Source organism: Pundamilia nyererei, unplaced genomic scaffold, assembly GCF_000239375.1.
Source record: "Pundamilia nyererei isolate P.nyererei 1_Seehausen unplaced genomic scaffold, PunNye1.0 scaffold00001, whole genome shotgun sequence".
Classification (NCBI taxonomy): domain Eukaryota; kingdom Metazoa; phylum Chordata; class Actinopteri; order Cichliformes; family Cichlidae; genus Pundamilia; species Pundamilia nyererei.
Genome location: NW_005187402.1, coordinates 12,316,468 through 12,325,901, shown reverse-complemented (window position 1 = coordinate 12,325,901; position 9,434 = coordinate 12,316,468). Strand labels below are relative to the sequence as shown.

Here is a 9,434-nt window from a genome sequence, read left to right as displayed (position 1 = left end):
CGGAGTTCCAGAATCTGAGGCAACAACTTGGAACTGGAAAGTTTTCAGTGTTTCAAAATCAAAACTTTTCAGCGCAGTGATTTGTCCATTATCTGAATTCACATTTAGGAATGCTGTGACGTCATTTTCACCACCTCCTCTCAGAAGATGATATGAAATAGCTGCGTTTTCATTTGCATCGTTGTCCGACGCGCTTACAGAAAATATTGGCGCACCTGCGAAGTTATTTTCTGACAGATAACACTGTAATGGGTTTTGCAGGAATTGTGGACTGTTGTCATTTACATCTGCTATCTGAATGCTAAGAATTTTAAAACTGGATAAAGGAGGCTCACCACAGTCTGTAGCTTCTATTGTAATATCATAATGTGACACCACCTCTCGGTCCAGAAACCCGCTAGTAACAACTGAGTAAGTATTTTCTTTATAGGATGGTTTTAAGTCAAAAGGAATGCCCTGAGTTATCCGTGAAATAATTTTCCCATTAACTCCAGAGTCTTTATCCGTTACACTGACAAGTGAAATAACTTTACCAGGCTTTGAATCTTCGGTTACTGTATTTGACAGTGACGTGACTTCTATTTCCGGTCGATTGTCATTGACGTCCTTAATTTTCACAATCACTCTACACCTGCTTGTTAACGGAGGCGTTCCTTTGTCTGACGCCTGCACATCTAGTTTATAAACCTCGGAATCTTCAAAATCCAACCCTCCTTTCAGTGTAATTTCTCCGCTTACAGTATCCAGTTCAAATATGTCATAAATTTTACGCGCTAATGTTTTACTAAGGCTATACTCTAATTCCCCATTTGTCCCTTCATCCGGATCTGTTGCATTTACGTTTGCAACAGTCGTCCCAACCGAAACGTTTTCAAATATTTCTATTTGATAAGTATCCTGTTTAAACGTCGGGCGATTATCATTAGTATCAAGAACAGTGATGGAAACATTAAGCGTTCCTGATCGCGGAGGTTTACCTCCATCAACCGCGGTTACAAAGAGGAAATGTTTATGTTTTTTTTCTCTGTCTAGGGAATTCTTCAGAATTAGAAATGGTATTTTTTCCTCATCACTTTGACTAATCTCTATATCAAAGTGATCATTTGAAGATAATGAATATGTGCGGATAGAATTTATGCCAGCATCAGGATCACGGGCCGCATGCAGTTCCAATCGTGTTCCTGGGGATGATTGTTCTGCTACTTCAAAGGTTTGTTGTTTTTCAGAAAAACTCGGGGAATGGTCATTTACATCAGTAATTTCTACAGCTACATAGTGGATTTCCAGTGGGTTCTCTACAAGCATTTTTAGCTCTATCATGCAAGCACCACTTCCATGGCACAGTTCCTCTCTGTCGATTTTCTTACGAACCAGTAACACACCATTGTCCGGATTCACCTCGAAAAACGCATCCTTAGAGCCCGATACAACACGTAACAGACGATCAGCCAAAGAGGTTTTGTCAAGACCAAGATCCTTAGCAACATTTCCAACAATAGTCCCTTCTTTCATCTCCTCTGGAATCGAGTATCTCAGTTCAGCGAAAGCCTGCTCTCCGAAAATCAGCAGCAAAGACAAATGAAAAGCAAAGCAACAGCGGTTGCCTGTTCTGCTTCGTGTTCTCTCAGCCATCCTTCTCAAACAACACATTTACACATAAAACATATTTCTCCAGGAAGCTCAATTTATATATCCTTGGCTTTTCGTAAAGTATGTAGAGAAAACATATGGCACCGTCTCATCCGACTCACATCAGCTTTGCTGTGAGGTATCAAACAAAAGCCTTCTTAGGGGAGGACCTAATTCCTTTATGGAATGCTCGGTGTAACAGTGACGCCAAGAGGACAACATTTTAGACGATTTATACTCTGAAAGGTTTTCCTATACATTAGTAACAACAGCCACATCAACATAAGTCAGCAGATAAACTCAAGTTGCAGCAAACACACTATAATATGCTAAGGAAAGGGCTGCGCCATCTTTACAGTCAGAGACTTTTTATTAGTCTCATGTGTCATTGAGAAAATAAACGGTGTATATTAGTGAACTCCGCCACAGTAACAATTTAACACGTCACGTCGGAAGGACGTACATGCAGACAAAACACTGCGCAATGTTTGCTTCTTCTTCTTTTCTTCTGCTTCTTCTTCTCTTTATTATTATTGTTGTTGTTTTTGTTTCTGTTAGTAACAGTAGTAGTGGGTGTTGTTGTATATATTTCTCCGATATTTCTACTAAAAGAAATCTTAAAACAAACAAACTCATAGGCTTTCTTTATATTGATAATGAAAGAAAACGTTATAGTATTGGTAATTATTTTGAATTCGTACACATTTTTGTATTGATATGGATACAACAAGCAACTAACCCATTAATTCATTCATCATGAGTTATCAAAAGGTTTAATCTTGCAGACCAAATAACAGCTGACACATCTGTGCTGGATGTCTTACCTCCTCAGATGTTCTCCTCCTATCTGGCATCACCAATGTATTTGCATGGCTTCCAGGGACTATAGTAGATCCTATACTCATTCTGGGCCCAACGAGCATGTACCGCTTCTCTCCTGATCTGTACTGGATGCTGTGACAGAGTGTCCCGTCATAATTAGTCTCTGGAAGATATTTAGACGTATAGTCTGTGGATTTGGAGCACTGCATTGCAATCAGCACGATGATGCTGATGAGAAAAAGCACAGAAACTGCGCCCAGAGTTACCATGAGGTAAAATATGACATTACTGTCCTCATCATCGTTTGCTGCACTTTTAACATCAGAAGCTGCAAAAGCCTCTTTGGGCTCCACAAGTTTGACAATCACAGTAGCTGTTGCTGAGAGAGAAACGTTGCCGTTGTCTTTGACCAGTATTATCAGTTTGTGCTCAGCCTCGTCTGTCTCTGTGAATGAGCGAAGTGTTCTGATCTGTCCTGTATAGCGGTCCAAAGCAAAGAGACTGTGGTCAGTCACTTCCTGCAGTGAAAAGAGCAACCAGCCGTTATATCCTATATCAGCGTCATAGGCTCTGACTTTAGTCACCAAGTGTCCTGCGTTGACGTTTCGGGGAATCTCCTCCACACCTTGAGCAGAACCGTTGGAGCTGAGTGGATACAGGATGACTGGAGCGTTGTCGTTCTGATCCAGGATGAAGACGTTGACTGTGACGTTGTTGCTTAGTGGCGGAGTTCCAGAATCTGAGGCAACAACTTGGAACTGGAAGGTTTTCAGCGATTCAAAATCAAAACTTTTTAGCGCAGTGATTTGTCCATTATCTGAATTCACATTTAGAAAAGATATTACATAATTTTCACCACCTTCTCTCAGAAGATGATATGAAATAGCTGCGTTTTCATTTGCATCGAGGTCTACCGCACTCACAGAAAATATTGGCGCACCTGCGAAGTTATTTTCTGTCAGGTAACACTGTAATGGGTTTTGGGTGAATTGTGGACTGTTGTCATTTACATCTGCTATCTGAATGCTAAGAGTTTTAAAACTCGATAAAGGAGGCTCACCACAGTCTGTAGCTGTTATTATTACTTCGTATTCTGGTACAGTTTCTCGATCTAACACTCCCTTCGTGACCACGGAATATATGTTTTCCTTGTAAGAAGGTTTTAATTCGAAAGGTGCATTGTCGGTCATGTGTGTAATTATTTTTCCATTAAGTCCAGAGTCTTTATCCGTTACACTGATAAGTGAAATAACTGTACCAGGTTTTGAATCTTCGGTTACTGTATTTGATAGTGACGTGACTTCTATTTCTGGTGCATTATCATTAATGTCTTGTATCTTTATTATTACTCTACACCTTCCAATTAATGGAGGTTGTCCTTTATCAGATGCTTCAACGTCTAGTTTATAAATCTCAGAATCCTCAAAATCTAATGCTACTTTTAGCGTAATTTGTCCACTTACACTATCCAGTTCAAATATCTGATAAACTTTACGCGCTAATGTTTTGCTCAGGCTGTATTCTATTTCCCCGTTAGTGCCTTCATCTGGGTCTATAGCAGCTACAGTTGCAACAACAGCACCAACAGAGACATTTTCTTTTATTTCAATTTGGTAAGTCTCCCGACTGAATGTCGGGCGATTATCATTACTGTCAAGAACAATAACGGATACATTAAGCGTGCCAGATTTTGGAGGTTTACCTCCATCAACTGCTGTTACAGTTAGCAAGTGTTTATTCTTTTGTTCTCTGTCTAAAGATGTCTTCAGCACTAGAAATGGTATTTTGTCCTCATCACTTTGACTAATCTCAATATCGAAATGCTCGTTTGACGTTAGTGTGTATATGCGGATAGAGTTTATTCCAGCATCAGGATCACGAGCCGGGTGAAGCTGGAATCGTGTTCCCGGAGATGTATGCTCGGCCATTTCAAAGGTCTGCTCCTTTTCAGAAAAGCTGGGGGAGTGATCATTTACATCAGCAATTTCTACAGCAATATGATGCATTTCCAGGGGATTTTCAACAAGGATTTTTAGCTCAATGAGGCATGAACCGCTACCGTGACAAAGCTTTTCTCTGTCGATTTTCTTACGAACCTGTAAAGCCCCATTGTCCGGGTTTACCTCGAAAAACGCGTCCTTAAATCCAGAAACAACACGGAACCGACGATCAGTCAAAGAGGTTTTGTCAATACCAAGATCCTTGGCCACATTTCCAACAGTAGTTCCTTCTTTGACCTCCTCCGGAACAGAGTATCTCAAATCAGCCAAAGCCCGCTTTCCGAAAACCAGCAGCAGTGTCAAATAAAAAGCAACCCAGAAGCACTCACAGCATCGATACGGTCTTCCATTCCTCATTGTTGTCCAGTTGCACACGATGACACCTGAATCTGTTTCTATAATAATTATATTTGCGATTACTTCACGGTCTCATCCGACTCCCGTTTTTAGATATTATGCATTCGTTGCTGTGAACCACCAGACAAAAAGGTTTGTTAGGGGAGGGACTGTGTTTTTCTGGTCATTTATGTTATAGTGACACCAAGAGGACAACTCTGTATGTTTATTTCTGATGATTTTAAGTAAGGACCAGTACAGGTATGTATTTTATGTGCAAAATTTGTCACTAAGGACAATAGCGATAAAAGAGTTCTATCCACTTACTTAAGGATACGTGAGGTATTTCTTTCCCCTGAATTTCACCAGTTGAATTTTGTATTCATTTTTTAATAATACTGAAGAAAGATTTAATTTTTCTGCTTTTACATAACAGTATATTAATCTGACACCCTACTTTGAATGGAACCGGCAACGCGCCACAGTATAGTTCAGCACTACAGACAGCGATAGCTGCTCTCGACATAGCTGCTCTCGTTACCAAAGATACCTGTAATTGTAACACCAACAGAAAGCGGAGGTTGACAAACGTAACCAGAAAATGTAACATAGTAATATCAAAAACTGTTCTCCTATTCACAAGAAACTATTCTGGTTATTGCAGCTTAGCTATAATATTGGTAATAGTATTGGTAATTAAAACCGTCTCAAAGGTAAGTACAGTGAAAAATGAAAATGTAATCATGTTTTAAAGCACTTCATTTTCAAAAACACCACAATGCAAAGCGGGACATGTACTACGTCATAAAGATGACTGTTTTGCTGCAGTGTGATTTCAAGGAAACGGTAACACATGCAGCAATTGTATAACCTGAGTGTGACTAGATGAGTAACACTGCTACTGAGAACAAGCTACAAGCTAAGAACTGAATTAAAGTTGACTGGATCTCGGACAACCAATAGAAATTTAGTATTTTAACATTGTTCTAGTCTCTTCCCTCTTTCTCTCGGTTTACCCCATAAAAACTTGCTGATAACTTGCTCCAACAAATAATGGCATTAATCAATCATTGTGTTTCTTTAACATTCCTTCACCTGATAGCCTGATAGTTTTTTGGAACCATGGATAGCGATCACAGGCTCTCCCACATAACTTTAATTCCAAAAAGTAGCAAATAAACAACTACCAAGAGAGACAGGAAAGGCTCCCAACACATGCTCAAAGAAATAAAAAGAAAGGGAAAAAAAATCAGCACCAAGGGCAGCGAATAGTTCGCAAAACTACAAAGGATTATTATTGTTACTATTATTATTACTATTATTATTATTATTATTTGTACATGTATGGCTTTCTAGCTTATCCGTGAATGTGATCTAAAAAGAAACAGCAGGAAAACATAGCACATTGAACGGAGTGGCTCGGGAAGCGTACAAACTCCACAGAGCCAGACAAACCCAAACTTTCTTGCTTTGAAGTAATAGCGTGACCCACTGCACCACTATGCTACTTGCTGCCATTATAACTGATATTGTAAAGCAAGCCGAACACGGAAAGGGAAAACGCTTTTACAAAAGGGTGTTAAGGTCTTACCTCTTCAGATGCTCTCCGCCTGTCGGGTAGAGCTAATGTGTTTGCGTGGCTACCCGGGACTATAGTAGATCCTATACTCATTCTGGGTCCAACGAGCATGTACCGCTTCTCTCCTGATCTGTACTGGATGCTGTGACACAGTGTCCCATCATAATTAGTCTCTGGCAGATATTTAGAAGTATAGTCTGTGGATTTGGAGCACTGCATTGCAATCAGTACGATGATGCTGATGAGAAAAAGTACAGAAACTGCGCCCAAAGTTATCATGAGGTAAAATATGACATTACTGTCCTCATCATCTTTTGCTGCACTTTTAACATCTGAAGCTGCAAAAGCCTCTTTGGGCTCCACAAGCTTGACAATCACAGTAGCTGTTGCTGAGAGAGAAACGTTGCCGTTGTCTTTGACCAGTATGAGCAGTTTATGCTCAGCCTCGTCTGTCTCTGTGAATGAGCGAAGTGTTCTGATCTGTCCTGTATAGCGGTCCAAAGCAAAGAGACTGTGGTCAGTCACTTCCTGCAGTGAAAAGAGCAACCAGCCGTTATATCCTATATCAGCATCATAGGCTCTGACTTTAGTCACCAAGTGTCCTGCGTTGACGTTTCGGGGAATCTCCTCCACACCTTGAGCAGAACCGTTGGAGCTGAGTGGATACAGGATGACTGGAGCGTTGTCGTTCTGATCCAGGATGAAGACGTTGACTGTGACATTGTTGCTTAGTGACGGAGTTCCAGAATCTGAGGCAACAACTTGGAACTGGAAAGTTTTCAGCGTTTCAAAATCAAAACTTTTCAGCGCGGTGATTTGTCCATTGTCTGAATTCACACTTAGGAAAGACAATATATCATTTTTACTCCCTTCTCTCACAACGTGATATGAAATGGCTGCATTGTCGTTCAAGTCTTTATCCGTCGCGCTTACTGAAAATATTGGCTTTCCAGCAACGTTGTTTTCTGACAGGTAAACCTGTAGTGGATTCTGCGAGAATTGTGGGATGTTATCGTTTACATCTGATATTTGAATGCTAAGGGTTTTAAAAGTAGATAGTGGAGGCTCACCACAATCCGTGGCTTTCATTGTTATTTCATAATAAGACACTTTTTCTCGATCTAAAAGTCCCTTGGTTACAACTGAATATATATTTTCCTTATACGAAGGCTTTAATTCAAAAGGCACGTCTGAGATTATGCTTGTAATAATATTTCCGTTCACTCCGGAATCTCTATCTGTTACACTGAGTAGAGAAATAACTGTGCCAGGCTTGGAGTCCTCGGATACTGAATTTGATAGTGATGTGATTTCTATTTCTGGTGGATTGTCATTAACATCAGTGATTTTTATGATGACTCTGCACTCACCCGTCAGTGGGGGTGTTCCTTTATCGGACGCCTCAATATCAAGTTTGTAAACGTCATTTTCTTCATAGTCAATCAATCCCTCTACTATAATTTCCCCACTTAACTTGTCCAGTTCAAATATATCATACACTTTCTTCTTTAGAGTTTTTCCAAGGCTATATTCAACTGCTCCATTTAAGTTTTCATCTGGATCTGTCGCATTAATTCTAAATATTTTGGTGCCAACCAAAACGTTTTCTGGGACTGAAATTTCATAAATATCCTTACTAAACATTGGGCGATTGTCATTACTGTCTAGAACAATAACGGTAACATTTAGGGTTCCGGATCTTGGAGGTTTAGCCCCATCAACTGCTGTAACCACAAGCGAATGGTTGCATTTTTGCTCTCTGTCCAGCGACTTTTTTAGGACTAAAAATGGTATTTTGTCCTCGTCACTTTGGCGGACATCTAATTCAAAATGATCGTTTGGTGTTAAGGTGTAGGTATGAATGGAATTAAGTCCTGCATCAGGATCACGAGCGGTGTGTAGCTGGAACCGCCTTCCCGGCAGTGTATGTTCGGCTATTTCAAATCTCTGATTTCTTTCGGAGAAATTAGGAGAATGATCATTTACATCAGTAATTTCCACAACTACATAATGCATTTCCAGTGGGTTTTCAACAAGAATTTTAAGCTCCAGTAAGCATGCGCCACTTCCTTGACAGAGAACCTCTCTGTCGATTTTCTTGCGAACATAGAGAGCCCCATTGTCCTGGTTTACCTCAAAAAAGGCATCCGTATTTCCAGACACAACACGAAAACGTCGATCAGCCAAAGAGTTGATGTCAAGGCCCAGATCTTTCGCAATATTTCCAACTACAGTTCCATCTGCAACCTCCTCTGGAACAGTATATCGTATCTGAGAAAAAGCCTCCTTCCCAAAAAGCAGCAATACGGCCACATGAAAAACAAACCAGTAACCCTTCATCGTTCGTGATCCTGTAGTGATCTTCATAGCTATTTAACAGTACCTACATACACAGAAGCTCCCTGAGTCGACAAACAGCAGGTTATCGCATATTTCTAAAATATAAACCGTCCATCAGCTGGTGGGTTTGGTTTTAATACGCGATTTCCCCTCCTCAATCTGAAACAAAAGCCTTGAAAGAGGAGGGACGGAGTCATTTTTTTTCTTCCGATGTAAGAGTGACACCCAGAGGAGATGTGTTACAAAACGTGATTCATATGATACATATATTTTGTCTTCTCTATATGCTTTCTTTCCGCCTTACAAATTAAAGCGACTGTACTATTTTTTTTCCTGCCATAGAACTTAATGCAATCGAAGAAGCATTAGGAAACATGGATCTGATAGTACTCAGATTAATTATATAGGCATGAATTTCATTTTGACATACTTTGATCGCAATGGGCATCACACAGCGAATGTAGATGTGTGTTAAAACAACAAAGCTGATGTATACTGCCCATAAATTGACTAATTCTAGATTTAAAGCTGGGAACGTGTAAGACCCACGCGTCACAACTATACATTTCTTAACTTTTTTTCAACTTTGTAAGGGAAACTTCTCAAAAGCTGAGACCAAAATAATTAAAAGGAAACGTGTATTTGTATTTGTATAGATGTTAAAATACCCCAGTAAGTACTGTTTCAGGGCGTCTGTTTGTGAAATAGAAATTAAACGAATTAAAAAA

General features: G+C 39.9%; 2 protein-coding genes across 2 annotated transcripts; both read right to left on the bottom strand.

Annotated features, from left to right (window-relative positions):
• Positions 1–2,815: 2,815 nt before the first annotated feature.
• Positions 2,816–4,808, bottom strand: LOC106456168 (protocadherin alpha-8-like). The gene is made up of 2 exons (XM_013910025.1): positions 3,036–4,808; positions 2,816–2,926 (listed from the first exon to the last, which is right to left on the bottom strand). Exons 1-2 carry the CDS (start codon positions 4,806–4,808, stop codon positions 2,870–2,872), a joined length of 1,830 nt encoding a protein of 609 aa, XP_013765479.1. The 3' UTR covers positions 2,816–2,869.
• Positions 4,809–6,405: 1,597 nt separating this feature from the next.
• On the bottom strand, positions 6,406–8,706 carry LOC102200984 (protocadherin-10-like). The gene is made up of 2 exons (XM_013909985.1): positions 6,961–8,706; positions 6,406–6,851 (listed from the first exon to the last, which is right to left on the bottom strand). Exons 1-2 carry the CDS (start codon positions 8,704–8,706, stop codon positions 6,741–6,743), a joined length of 1,857 nt encoding a protein of 618 aa, XP_013765439.1. The 3' UTR covers positions 6,406–6,740.
• Positions 8,707–9,434: the final 728 nt, after the last annotated feature.

What these genes read in the sequence shown, in the direction of transcription:
- LOC106456168 (XM_013910025.1), bottom strand. Translation starts at nt 4,808, where the DNA reads ATGAGGAATGGAAGACCGTATCGATGCTGTGAGTGCTTCTGGGTTGCT. An exon ending in ACGTCAACGCAGGACACTTG is followed by an intron (nt 2,927 to 3,035) that starts GTGACTAAAGTC and finishes ACCGCTATACAG; the next exon opens with GACAGATCAGAACACTTCGC.
- LOC102200984 (XM_013909985.1), bottom strand. Translation starts at nt 8,706, where the DNA reads ATGAAGGGTTACTGGTTTGTTTTTCATGTGGCCGTATTGCTGCTTTTT. An exon ending in ACGTCAACGCAGGACACTTG is followed by an intron (nt 6,852 to 6,960) that starts GTGACTAAAGTC and finishes ACCGCTATACAG; the next exon opens with GACAGATCAGAACACTTCGC.